This window comes from Apus apus, chromosome 1, assembly GCF_020740795.1.
Source record: "Apus apus isolate bApuApu2 chromosome 1, bApuApu2.pri.cur, whole genome shotgun sequence".
In the NCBI taxonomy this organism is placed as follows: domain Eukaryota; kingdom Metazoa; phylum Chordata; class Aves; order Apodiformes; family Apodidae; genus Apus; species Apus apus.
In genome coordinates, this window is record NC_067282.1 from 44,828,393 (window position 1) to 44,842,030 (window position 13,638).

The 13,638-nt window shown below is 38.9% G+C and overlaps 1 protein-coding gene across 4 annotated transcripts in view; it reads right to left on the reverse strand.

Moving 5' to 3' along the window:
* RBM26 (RNA binding motif protein 26) overlaps positions 1 to 13,622 on the reverse strand; it is a 53,132-nt gene extending 39,510 nt beyond the window's left edge. For all 4 annotated transcript variants that reach the window (XM_051608397.1, XM_051608400.1, XM_051608399.1 and 1 more), the window contains exons 1-3: positions 13,147 to 13,622; positions 1,413 to 1,531; positions 729 to 865 (exon numbers count right to left, since the gene is read on the reverse strand). In XM_051608397.1, the coding sequence (XP_051464357.1) occupies positions 729 to 865; positions 1,413 to 1,531; positions 13,147 to 13,217 (327 nt within the window). In that variant the 5' untranslated portion in view covers positions 13,218 to 13,622. The remainder of the gene's footprint in view (positions 1 to 728; positions 866 to 1,412; positions 1,532 to 13,146) is intronic.
* Positions 13,623 to 13,638: the final 16 nt, after the last annotated feature.

The window sequence follows — 13,638 nt, forward strand, 5'->3', positions numbered from 1 at the left end:
GCAATTAGAGAATCTTCATAAGGGATTATAATTTTATTTCTAGGAATATTCAAATCGTAGAAAAAAATGGAAAAAAATAAAGCAGATTAAGCAATCCTTACCGTGCTACACTTAATATACATCTGCTTTTGCTATAGGTGGACAAAAATCCATACTAAGGTGCAGTGACAGAAGTGGGAAGACATGAATATTCAATGAGTGACTCAGTAAGGTCTTTTCAGCAGGGTTAGCTGGTTCAGATCACATTTAAACACATTCATGCAGCTAAACCTAGGCTGCTGTTAAAAAGGGCAAACCTAAACTTCTGACTCAAAGAACAATATAAACACCTGGGTCAGAATAAGGATGCTATCTAGATCAAGCAGCTGTAGGAATGAGGACTGCCATTTGACATGGCAGCCTGGATTTTTTAATTCAAGGGCAGCATAACTACAACAGCAATCCTGAGCAAGGTAGGTTGTACTGCAACTCCTACACGACTCAGTAACTTTACTGACATTTGCCTAGTTAGAATCACTTGCGTTTACCTTTGAAGAATCAACTTATGTTTAGAAAAATTGTGTAGCAGTACTCCACATATGAGGCACAAATGTTCTGACATAATTTAATGCTGTAGTATAAGTTTGGGAACTATTACTAATAAACAAATAAACATGGTGAAGTTGAATCACATAAGCAAAACATAGGAATTAAAAAAAAGACAAATATAAAATGAAGTAAATGTCTACCTCTTCTTTTTTTGTCTCTTTTTCTTGGTGCTGAAAAAATTCTACTTTCAGACTTCCTGATGACGGCTGTTCTGGTGGAGGTAGGTAGCTTTTTGTATTCACAGCATCAAACAGTTTTTCTACAAATATCTGAGTTTCTAAAAGTAAAGAATGTTCAAACATCCATTATTCAAAATATCATTTAATATTTGCTTTAAAAAGAAATACTTTTTTTAAAAATCAGCATTCACCAAGAAGTTAAAATAATTAATAGTACTTTTTAGAATACTCTGCTGCAAATTCTAGATTATAAAAGGACATCTACAGAGTCAAGAAACTTGTCAATAATTACAATGTTTCATAAATGGTTTCCATCACTGAATTGTTCAATGTCTCTTAATAAAACATATGGAAGAATATTTCAGAATATATACAGAGCTCCACTACTACCAGTTCTGAAACTAATTCTTAACATCCATAATTTTCTTCTAGGATACCAAAAGACTCAAAACATATTCCTAATATATATGGATATTGTACTTTATACATCTGTTTTTTAAAGCTAATTACTTCAAAAAAATTGAATGACATCCTTCAAAGTAAACAAAGCTAATAAAGATATTCATGCACAATGCCATGGTAAAAGATTATTTGAACGAATTAACAAGACAGACTGAATCTTAATTTTTCTGATGAAGACCATACCTTTCTGAAGAAATACATCCAGCTGATCAACACACAATGCCTTCAGTTCCTTTTCACTTTTATCCTTCTTTACCAAAGCCAAAACATATTTAGCTAGGGCAGATGGATCTGCATCACATCTGCAAACAGATTAGTGAAACAAGAAGAAAAAAAACTTAAGTAAGTTAACATCTGAAACTGGTATGACCAACACATATAGAAGATCAAAACCTTTCCTACTAAAGTAATTGAAAAACACTCGGAAATTTTTTAAGCCAGACTCCAGATATATAAGATCTCTACCTATCAGCTTTCTCTTCCAGAGAAGCAACTGCCTAGAACATTTCAAAACAATATTCCACAGAGCACCTCACAGCAAACTAGAAAGAACCATTTAGATTGAAACAGTTTAAACTGCCTAATAGTCTTAAAAACAATTAAAACCATAACAAACACTTCTATCATTTCCCAGTGATTCAATCAGTAATTCTGAGTGCAATACTAATTGACTGATGTGGGAAACTGTTCTTTTCTTCCCCACATAGCCCCCCGGTACCGGCTTGCGACAACTGCTAATGGGAAAAAGTCAGTCTACTTAATTACAAATGAATACACTGACACAGCAAAAGTAACCTATACTAAAAAAAAAAAAAAATCAGAATCTCAGAAAGACTCTCTTAAATTCATCTTTAAAGGCTCCTATTACCACCTACATATGAACAACAGAAAAAGCAGATTAACTGGAAAACGGTAATTTCAAAATGCTAAGGAAAAGTGTCCATACGATACTATCATAGAATTCTCTGCAAGCAGTATACAGACAATTAAGTGAAATTAGGAGATAATTAGCCATTTTAGACATCTAAATTCAACCTAAAATTAAGTATGGAGCACTTCCATGTAGAAGCTGGCGGTCTCATGCACACTGACAAAGAGCTGTATATCCACATGAAGCAGAACTTTATTTGATATAACTGCTATCATCTTATCATAATGTTTCACAAACAGTAACCTAAAATGAACTTTATAGTTGTGTTATAGTGTAAGCCTGCCAAAGCAAGCAAGAATACTGTAGAAAACCATTTCACACTTCATCTTTCAAAACCAGTAGCTAATGAAATGGTTAGACACTGGTTTATGAGGCACAACAGTAGCATTTTCTTAAACCATTTAATCCCATTATTTAGCACTAACCAAAGGAAGACTGCCAACTCCACCAAACCAGGCAGGAATTTAATATACACACACACACCCCCCCATCATGCAGTACAAACAGCTCAGTCATTTGGGTGGTGATCCAAGTTAATACTAGTGTTTTAAAGAACTACAGTAAGAGGAAAAAAATTGCACTGATGTATTCTAACTGTACACTCTCTCTAGCAAAAAGAATTGAGAAGTAAAATTAAACTGCAGTCAGGAAGTTGTCCTGAATATGAGTATTACACAGAAGTCCACTGTGTCCACTGTGTTTCAACATACAAGTCCACTTACTCACAATGATGAACTAAAACTGCAGCTCCCAGTCTCTTCCACATTAAAATAAATGAGATTTCATTGCTGAAGTTTAATTATTAATCTGAATGTTGATCATTTAAATGACATGTATTTTAGACACTAGGCAGAAGAAACCAAATTCTTCACCATATTATGCTACCTAATTCCTCTCTCCAAAAAAGCTATCTCTTGCACAGCAAGTAACATCCTCCATGCAAACATAACTAACTAAACAAACAAAGATAATCTGTCAGCATCCATTCTCAAGAGATACTCTGGCTAGCCTGGGCCCAGCACAGTGTTCATAGAATCATAGAATCATAGAATCCTAGGGGTTGGAAGGGACCTCGAAAGATCATCTAGTCCAACCCCCCTGCCAGAGCAGGGTCACCTAGAGTACATCGCACAGGAAGGCATCCAGGCGGGTTTTGAATGTCTCCAGCGAAGGAGACTCCACAACCTCTCTGGGCAGCCTGTTCCAGTGCTCTGTCACTCTTACAGTAAAAAAATTTTTCCTGATATTCATCTTAAACCTCCTATGCTCCAACTTGTATCCATTACCCCTTGTCCTATCACTGGTCTTCACTGAAAAAAGCTTAACTCCATCGTCTTGACACTCACCCTTTACATATTTGTAAACATTGATGAGGTCCCCCCTCAGTCTCCTTTTCTCCAAACTAAAGAGACCCAGCTCCCTCAGCCTTTCCTCATAAGGGAGATGTTCCACTCCCTTAATCATCCTTGTGGCTCTGCGCTGGACTCTTTCAAGCACTTCCCTGTCCTTCTTGAACTGAGGGGCCCAGAACTGGACACAATATTCCAGATGTGGCCTCACCAATGCAGAATAGAGGGGGAGGAGAACCTGTCTTGACCTACTAACCACACCCTTTCTAATACACCCCAGGATGCCATTGGCCTTCTTAGCCACAAGGGCACACTGCTGGCTCATGGTCATCCTCCTGTCTACCATGACCCCCAGGTCCCTTTCACCTACAGTGCTCTCCAGCAGGTCAGCCCCCAACCTGTACTGGTGCATGGCGTTTTTCTTCCCCAAATGCAAAACTCTACACTTGCTCTTGTTAAACTTCATCAGGTTTTTCCCCGCCCAAGTCTCCAGCCTGTCTAAGTCTCTCTGAATGGCAGCACAGCCTTCTGGTGTGTCAGCCACTCCTCCCAGCTTGGTGTCATCAGCAAACTTGCTGAGGGTACATTCTGTGCCCTCATCCAGGTCGTTGATGAAGATATTGAACAACACCGGTCCCAGTACCGACCCCTGAGGGACTCCACTAGTCACAGGCCTCCAACTAGATTCTGCCCCATTGACTACAACTCTCTGACTTCTTCCTTTCAACCAGTTCTTGATCCACCTCACTGCCTGATCATCAAACCCGTACTTGATCAACTTATCCAGTTAAAGGTCAAAGCTTCAAACATAACATAGAAAGCAGGCAATAGAAGAATTTCATGCTGTAAAAGTAACCTGAGCTGCTATGGGACATACCACAGTATTCTGTATTAGCCTACATTATTCATAAATACAGGAGATGGGAGTTCTCCATCGGTCTACAATTCCAGAAGAACCCCCCACATACACTAAACTGACAAAATGCAATTACATAGTGTTGACTGAAAAACAGACTGCACACAGATGGAAAATTCCTCACAACATTTTTCCTCCAACTATCACATCTGGTTTGCCCCCATTCAGATTTCACAATTCTTTATCCAGAAGAAAATGCTGTCCAATCACCAAGTCACCTCAGAAGTGGGCACATAAATAACTGCTTACAATGAGAGTGGCAGGACTGCACAGTCTTTTTTCCACTGTTAGCTGCTGAGCATATCATCCAACCAGATCATCTGAAAGCCCAGGGTTAAACAGTGCTCATCACAAGCTCATAACGCAGCCCCCAGGAGGCCCTAATGCTAGCATTTCATAACTTCCTAACACGTAAATTTGGAAAACTATTTTTTTTTCCTTAATGCAACTTCAATGTCACTACAAAATAATATCAGTCCTCTCCCAGTTTCAAGCTGAAACATGCATCAGCAAATCAGTGTGCTATTATCATCTATCTATAGGTCAATTTGCTTGGATGATGTGCTCAGGGACTAGCATTGTGAAGAGACTGTGCAGTCCCACCACTCTCACTGTAGGTTATTTATGTGCCTGGCTTCTGAGATAACGTCACAGACCTGAGCATAAATAGAATCTCTGCATTGAAAGTATGACAGCAATTTAGACATTCATAATTTTATCCTCCTCTTCTTCATTCTGTCTTAAAAAACAGTTGGTGCAAGTAATCTGAACTCGTTTCCACTGCAGGAAGTATATCCCAGTGCCTGCTACAATATGTTTTTCTTACACCCACTTTCTGCAGATCCTAACTAGTAATGCAAGATGTTTTTACCTCTAGTAATGCTTTTTTGCTGAGTCTGTACTGTATCAGTCAGATAATATACAGTGTCTACTGTTCTGTATTAAACAGTGAAGTTTGCTTTGTTAATCCTGCTCTAATAAACAGTATTTGATACACAGGCATAGAAGGAAGAATTCTCTTGCTAGAGCTCTACATGGTCTTCAGAAAATGATCTGGATACCTTCACTGCCAACTACCAGAGAAAAGCTTCAAAAAGGAAAGCAACACCAAATCAAATTTTTTTTTTTCAATTGTAGAAGCAAGAGTTCACAACTGCAACAATCCTCACAGAAAAGTTAAAAATCGCTCCTTGAGAATCCTTTGTTTCTGATCTCATCTGGTTTTGCAATCATTATTCGAAATTAACATTTCAAATAAAGAAAAAAAGTGAAGTTGCTAGGAGTAAATTTAAGCTTTAAATATATATATCTATATATTAATAATGAATGTTGAAGAAGGAGAAAGCAATTTGGCTAATGAGGACTCACTTGTCTGTAGTTTTTTTAATTGAATGCTTTGCAATTCATTAAACACCACTCTATCCATTTCCAACACTCAGATTTACATATTTTAAAATATAAAATACTAAATATGTTCTGATTTTTATGATCATGCAATTACAGGCAGCAGCCTTAACTTACAATTCAGTGAATGTGGAGTATGTATTAGAGTCGTTTCCTTGTGTACCTGTACGTACAAAACCCCTTATTAATAACAGAGTTTATACTGACTTTGAAATACTTGGACAAAATAGCTAGCAGGAATTCAACAAGGCAGGTAAGCTAAACCACCAAAATACCTATGTACATAAATATTGCGTAAGAATCATTTTAAAAGATACTGAATAGAAGCATTCAGTAAATATCCCTGAAGCCTTAAGAGTGAATGAACACAAACTTTTAATACAGTAGGCTGAGGACGTATTTTGCCATGCTAGTGCCTATGAATGTGTTTAAGCATCAGTACAAAAATATGTATTAAAATGAAACACAGAACATGCTGTTTGAGTATTTTTCATGTAAAAGGCATCAAAAGGGAAGGCAGATGTGAAAGCCTGTTGGACTAAATATTTACGTCACCACCAACTGAGAACTTCAGGCAAGTCTCCCCAACAGGGCCCTGAACTCTACAGCATCTAAATACTGAATAAGGCCAGTAGGACTCCTGTTACAATACTCACACCAACAGGGAAAAAAAGCATCAAAAACCTGAAGAATTCTTAAATCAAGACGAGGAGGAAGAAATACAAGGAATTTTAAAATGGCAAGCAGACTCAAGATATAGTTCTGAAGCTCATGAGAATATACCTGAAAAACTCACATATTTAAATAGCTGATTAACATTGCCTATCTTACTCCAGTCTGCCTTCCTCAAATAACATCTTCCAATATGAAAAAAGCACAGAATGCATAAAGGTACATATTCTATGTACCCTACACATATACTAGTCTGAAGCCTTTAAAGTATTAAATAATTAGCCTGATGAACGGAATGAAATATCTAAACCCAGATATTTTCCTCCCAAGAAAAACCCACCTCTCTATGCTATGAAGTTCCTTGTGCTGCAAGTCATCATTTAAGTCAGTTCTTAATAACAAAGTAGCCACTCTGAACAGGAGCCTTAAAAAAGTAATTATGGTAATTTTTTAAAAAGCAGTATCCACAATATTTGGTGCAGACCTGGTACAATGGTGCTATAGCAAACACTACAAAAAAATCAGTTTAATAATACGTCATGAGCTGATATTTTATTTTACAGCATAATATTTTATTTTGATAAAAATCTTATCAGCATGGCTAAACAACTGCTGCTTAAATTTTAGTTATTAGACAACAAATCAAACACGATGTAGAACATGAATTTGATATTTTCAGATTTTTGGAAATACAACTCAATTCATACTTCCTACGAAGAAAAAAAAAAAATCCAGCATTCTGAAGTCTACCCTCTGGTGAAAATGTCTGGAAAATGTATGGAAATTCCCAAAGGGAGATATATACATAAGTAGTGGTTAACTACAGGGTTACTATCTGGGTAAAAAAAAAATAAATAAAAAAAATAAATCCTATGCTGAAGCTGTCACACTCTTAACAGTTTTCATGAAATGAGAAGTTTATTCTCTAAGGAGTAAAAATACACTTGGGGGAGGGAGAGGAGTGAGACAGAAAACAAACATAAGTTTCCTTGTAAAAAAAAACACTAGTTGTTCATATCAGATGTAATTTCATTGCCTTTATTTCAAGCTAACGTCAAGACCCTAAATCTACACTTCATTTTGGACACAGCTGGTGAGGACACACTTTTTAAATTGTAAAAGAAGCTACATAAAGGTTTTTTTAATACATTTGTTTAAATGAACGTACAGACAAAAAGGTGCTGCAAGTGCTGAAACTAGTTCCTTGACAAATTAAACTACAGCAATAGACAGAAACTCCAAAAGCATGTCTGACATCCTGCAGGCAGTGAATGGTCTTTCTGTAAAGGAAATAACATGCAGGTGCACATTATCTGTCCTACTCTGATCCTGGAAATTTACAATATACATTTTTAATCTTTTTTTTTTTTTTTCCCTTGATATTTATACTCGCTCCAGAATACTGCTTGCTTCTCGATGGTAATCAAGGTGGACGTGGTTATGTTTGAATGTTCAGAGAGAAGATTTGTATTTTCAGGGCTGAGTGGGTGCAGAAAAATGTACGTTGCATACTGGGCAGAGAAGCTAGTCTAATTTAGGTAGCTATACCATTCTGTTGTGCTGCTACTACAAAAAAAAGCCCATAAAAAGCTACAGTGTTTGATTAGAAAAATGAATTACAGACTCATTCAGCAATATCTGACTTTTATCTTGAGATACATGAGAAGGACTACTTTTATAATGCTCACTTTAATTAACTTTTAGCAGTACTTAAAGTAATAGAAATACACTGAGGAATGCAACAATGCTGTTACATAAATTAGTGATGTCATTACAATAGTTCTAAGTTATCCTGATACCCAGATCTGACATGCTTATACAGCTGCAACCAGTAACAGGCAGCTTAAAATGCCACCTCTAGATTTAAGACAGCTCTCATGAGGCAGAACAGCTGTCAGCTTGCTAGTTGTCCAACACACATTTAACGCAGAAAGCAAAAATCATCACAGTCTCTGTGACTTGTGATGCAGCCAAGGGGTTCTATTCTGTTGCCTGTGTGCAGTGTAAGAACAATATAGGTCTCCTGTAACACAATTTTCTCCTCTTTATTGTCATCTTCAACTACACCTTGCAATATCAACACTTTAATTCTTTCACGGTATTGTTACACAGAAGTGTAGCACTATCAGCATTCTGAGTTAGGAATCTCAAGTTTCTCAAATATAGACACTGTTCATGAGTCAGGCGAACTTCGTAACAGATGTAGAAGAGTAACCTCCTAGTGGTAAGAGGACATACAGTATTTGCATGCTATTTATCTTAGGTATAACTAGCTTAATGTAAAATGTTAACAGAATAAATGAAATGAAGAGAAACACCTATTGCTTTTGAACTTCTCAGTAAGCTCCATGGGAAATAAGAGTGAAATCTCCTGGTGAGCTAATGAGTATTACCAGTAAGACTGGGTGCCAAATGTACATGGAAAGGAATGCCAAAGTTTTTTCATTCTTACTTATTTCTATTATTTTTGTATCTTACATTATTACCATATTCCTCACACCAGTGTTAAAATTTTTTAGTCACTACCTTTAAGCAACTAGGTGAAGCTAACTAAACAGTAAACTCTTCACAGTTAAACAAATATCCAAACAGCCAAAAAATACAATGAGCTTTAAAAAAGAAAGGTTGAAAAGCATGACCAACAAAAATAGAGTGCTGAAGGCATAACTGAATACTAGAGCATACTGACTGTTTGCCATAAAATATTCCAATGATAAATATAATACAAATATTCTTTAAACTAAGTGGATTTTATTGCTTCTGACGTAAGTAGCTACAATGCCATGATCACTTACAGAATTAACCAATGCAAAAAACCTTTCCATTTTACTGAAGTATGCCCAAATACTATAGAAATATTGCTTTATATACTTTTTCATCTTCCTTCCAAGTTTGATTTAGTACATGAAAGTAAACACAGTGAAGAAAATTAGATACAGGAGCCTTAATCAAGCTGTAAGTAAAATTCAGTGGGTGAGCGGAATATTTTAATTAAATTTATTTTCTACAAAGTAATTAAAACCAAGAAAATTTTCCACAATAATGAAGTAGGGAAAGAGGGAGAATGTTACGATGTCTTACAAGGCAAAAGGATAAATGCAGCATTAGTAAAAAAAAGCTGATTTTTTCACAGGTAGAGAACCAAACAAATGATAGGGGAAAACAAACAAACAAACAAAAAAACCCAAACAAACAAACAAAAATAAAACTTCCCTACTTGGAACTTTGCCAAAGCAGATCCTGATATTCCAGTAAGGATTATCTACACAGCTTACACAGGATCTGGAGCATCTTTCTGGAGAACCACAGAAAGCTACCACCCCTCAAGCAGAGCTGGACTGCGTATATGGTCCAGTCTGCTAACATTTTGCAGTTTCTAGCTCACTGCAACAAGATCAAACTCAGAGAATGAGTGTTTGTATGGAGGATCACCAAGGCTTTGTCAAAGGCAACAGAGCAGTCCAAAACAAACAAAAAACCAACAACCTACCAAAAACAAACAAAAAATTATGGAATTTAAACCCTCCATCATCCCTTTCCTCCAAACATTCTTGATTATTAACAGTATTTCCCCAGAACACCATGTGAAAATAATCCAACATCCAAATTATGTCCAGTCAATACAATTATATAACACTTTTTTCATTACACTAAGAAGTTAGCATGCTTGCCGATGCTTTAAAACAAACACAAAACTTGATGATAAAATGAAACAACCTATATGGATATTGCTGTCTTCTAGTTCTGAAGCACATTTCATTATTTTTCAGAAGCACGGGTTACATGCGCCTTCGGAACAAGCTATACATCCTGACTGAACTATTCAGCTCTAGATATATATCATATATATATATATATATATATATATACACGCATACGAAATTCATGTAATCTTCTTCAGTACACTTCTCCCCTTAAAACTCCCCTAAAAAAATGGTAACACCTCCATAATGGCCTAATACAGTGGTGTCTTCCTTGGTCTGGTTAGGAAATTCAGCTGCCTCTAACACGGCTAAAAGTTTCTGAAAGAGCCATGAGATAAAAACAGTTGGCACTTTTGTTTGTTTCATTAAAAGCACAAATAAAATATTTTCAGGCTATGGTAATGTCTCTAGATGACCAGCACTGAGGGCCTTAATGTATCAGCACCGCAGCAGCAGCAATTACTTCTTTACAAGTAACTTCACACTAAAATTTTCATACAGACAGAAGCTATGGCTGTAGGCACACATTTCAGACAGCTGAGACCAGAAGCAGCTCCAACAATACTTGACTGCTAGGAAATGACAATACTTCTTCACTAATGCCAACACTTATTGGAGTAACAGTTACATAGGACTCTGCACAAAACTGAATGACAGCTGAATTTTACAGTCCCTGTTGGCTTGTTTCCTCCCAAAGCTAAAAATTCATGAAAACCAGAATCCTCAAGGCCAGCAGTTCCCTATCCCACAACACAATTTCCCAGTATAAGAACCACACTTGAACTGCTCACACACTAAATTTAACTTGACAGAAACATCTTGGTCCTTTTAGTGCTAAAAAGCAGAAAATCACACTAGTCACATAAGCTGAAAATCTCAATTTCATCACCTAAATGCCTATTATCACTAGCAGACATCACAATGCGATATTAAAACAAATAAAGAAACATTGAGCAACCTGAGTTTGTTACCAAAATAAGAAGTTAGTACTGCACATCACTAATGAATGGAGCTTGAGGAGAATGCCCGAGGAACCATACTGACTTCCAGCTAAATAGCATATGGCAAACTTTCAATACTTTTTATATACTTTATATACTTTTACATACTTTTTATAGTGTGATAAGAAACTTCTAATTATTCTCTGGTAAAGTAAAAATTCTGATGGGTAATACTCAAGAAAGAGCAGACAAACTGTGTAGATTAATTTCATACAGATCTGCAGATACAGATCTGCAAAATCCAAAGAACCTCGCGTATTTACTCAAAAAAAGGGATTTTGAAGTCAACTGAAGCCCTCTTGTGAATGCCACCAGCAGACTTCTAGTTTCACATTTCACAGAATTTAAAACTGCTTCTTGCAAACTCTTTCCAGCTCACATACCAATCTCCAGCTGCTGACCAACTGAGAGTTAAGTATCATAATTTCAAATTATCAACATGAACTTCGGAAGTGATGAGATTTTTCCTATGTTTGATATTATCTCCTCTAGGCCTCTCGACCAGCACACTCTTAAGTATCGGTATCAATCATGCAAGAAAGTATTCGAAGCCTTACAGGGAGCATTCTGCACCACACAACTATTCTATTACCACGGAACACAATGTCCTCTGTTATTCTAATACTACCTTACCTATGTGCTCTGCTAATCTAATACTACCTTGCACTGACCCAAAAGAAAGACTATTTCACCCTCCCAAAACTGCATCATTACAAGGCGCTTAAAAAAAAAAAAAAAAGCTTTTTGTATAAAGGCACTCAGCATAATTTGCTGAATGCCTAATCCAAAATCCACTGAAATTAAGTTCAAGACTCATCTACTCTAGTGTGGTTTGGCTTAGGCTCTATGGAAAAAAAGAACACCACAAACAGTCCCCTCCAAAACACAAGTGATGCTCTCCTAAAAATGTCCCAGCATTTTATAGCTTATTTATTTCAGCATAAGACATAGATACATCTACTTAATTAATGGCTATGGAAGCCACAAAGCATACTTTTATTTTCCCTATTCAATAGCCTCAGAATAAAACAAACAGTTTTGAAAAAAAAAAGTTAATATCAGAATTAATTCATAAGTTGTAGTTCTATTAACCCAAATCAAGTAATTTAATTCATACGTGTTAAAACAGTGCTTCAAGTGAAGCACATGCTTTGATCTAAAGTGTCTATAGACACCAGACTTCCAGAAGACAAAACCTTTAAAATCAAGTTCAGGTCTCAGTGCCACTAAAATATAATTCAGAGAAAGAAGACATGGACTATTTGCAGGAGGCCAAATTACTCACATGAATGTTATGCTTAGAAGCCAAGAAAGTATTCACAAATAGGCAAATTAGCTCTAGGGCTCCTACTCCCAAGCGCTCTACTGATGCAATTTTTATTCGGGGGGGAGGGGGAGGCGGGTAGAATGAGAGCGTCAAACATTCAAAACAACTGAGAATGACGTGCGAGGAGTCTATGAAAATGCTACTCGGAAGGTCCCAGGATCCTGGGAAACGTCCCCATGGCACCTGAGCTCTCCCAGAGAAGGTCACTGGGCAGGGCGGCACACCGAGGTTATTAACCTGGCCTCTACGAGGGCTGAGAGCCGGGAGCAGTGAGGTGCACACGCAGACACATTCTCTGCCGCTTTCCCTGGGCTACAAAGAGAAAGGCGAAGGCGGTCGCTAGGGGGGGAAGCTGCATCCTCCGGAGAAAGACGGTCCTGCCTCCCTCCCTCCCTCCCCGCCGAGGACGGCGCCGGGAGAGCGGAGGGACGACACAGCCCCGCAGGGCCCTCACAGAAGAGCCGGGGGAGAAGGACGCTGGGAGGGCATCTCCCGGGATGCCCTCACAGGCCTATCCCGCACACCACTCCCTGCTCCGCTGAGGTTCCCGAGCTTCTTCAAGGAGAGGATTATTTTGGAGGGGGCGGGGGAGAGAAGGGTCGCGACTACTCACATGGGCTCCAAGGTTTTGCTGAGCCAGGATTTCAGCGCCTCGAAGTTTTCTATGATCATTTTAACCACCATCCAGAGCGGCCCGGGCCCCCCGCCTCCCCGGCAGCAGCAACAACGGCAGCGGGGTCCGCGCCGCCGCGCCGGCCGGGACCCCGGCTCCCGCCGCGCCTCCCCCCTCCCGCAGAGACCGCGGACGTCTCCCGGTTCGGCTGCAGCCGCCTGGCAGTGCCGGAGGCCCAGCGCCACGAAGGGGGCGGAACCAGCCGAGCGACGGCTTCTCCGTGCGGGCCCCGCTTCTCGTCGCTCCTCGGCCAGGGAGCGCGGTCCGACCGCCCCGCAGTTTCCTCCCGCCTCAGCGGCGGGCAGCGCGGCCGGCGGGCCTGCCGAGCGACGGGCCTGCCGAGCGGGGCTCCGCACGCACCGGGCACCTCCGCTCCCTCCGCCGCAGCGCCAGCCCGAGCGGGCGAGCAGGGAAGATGGCGGCGCCCCGCTG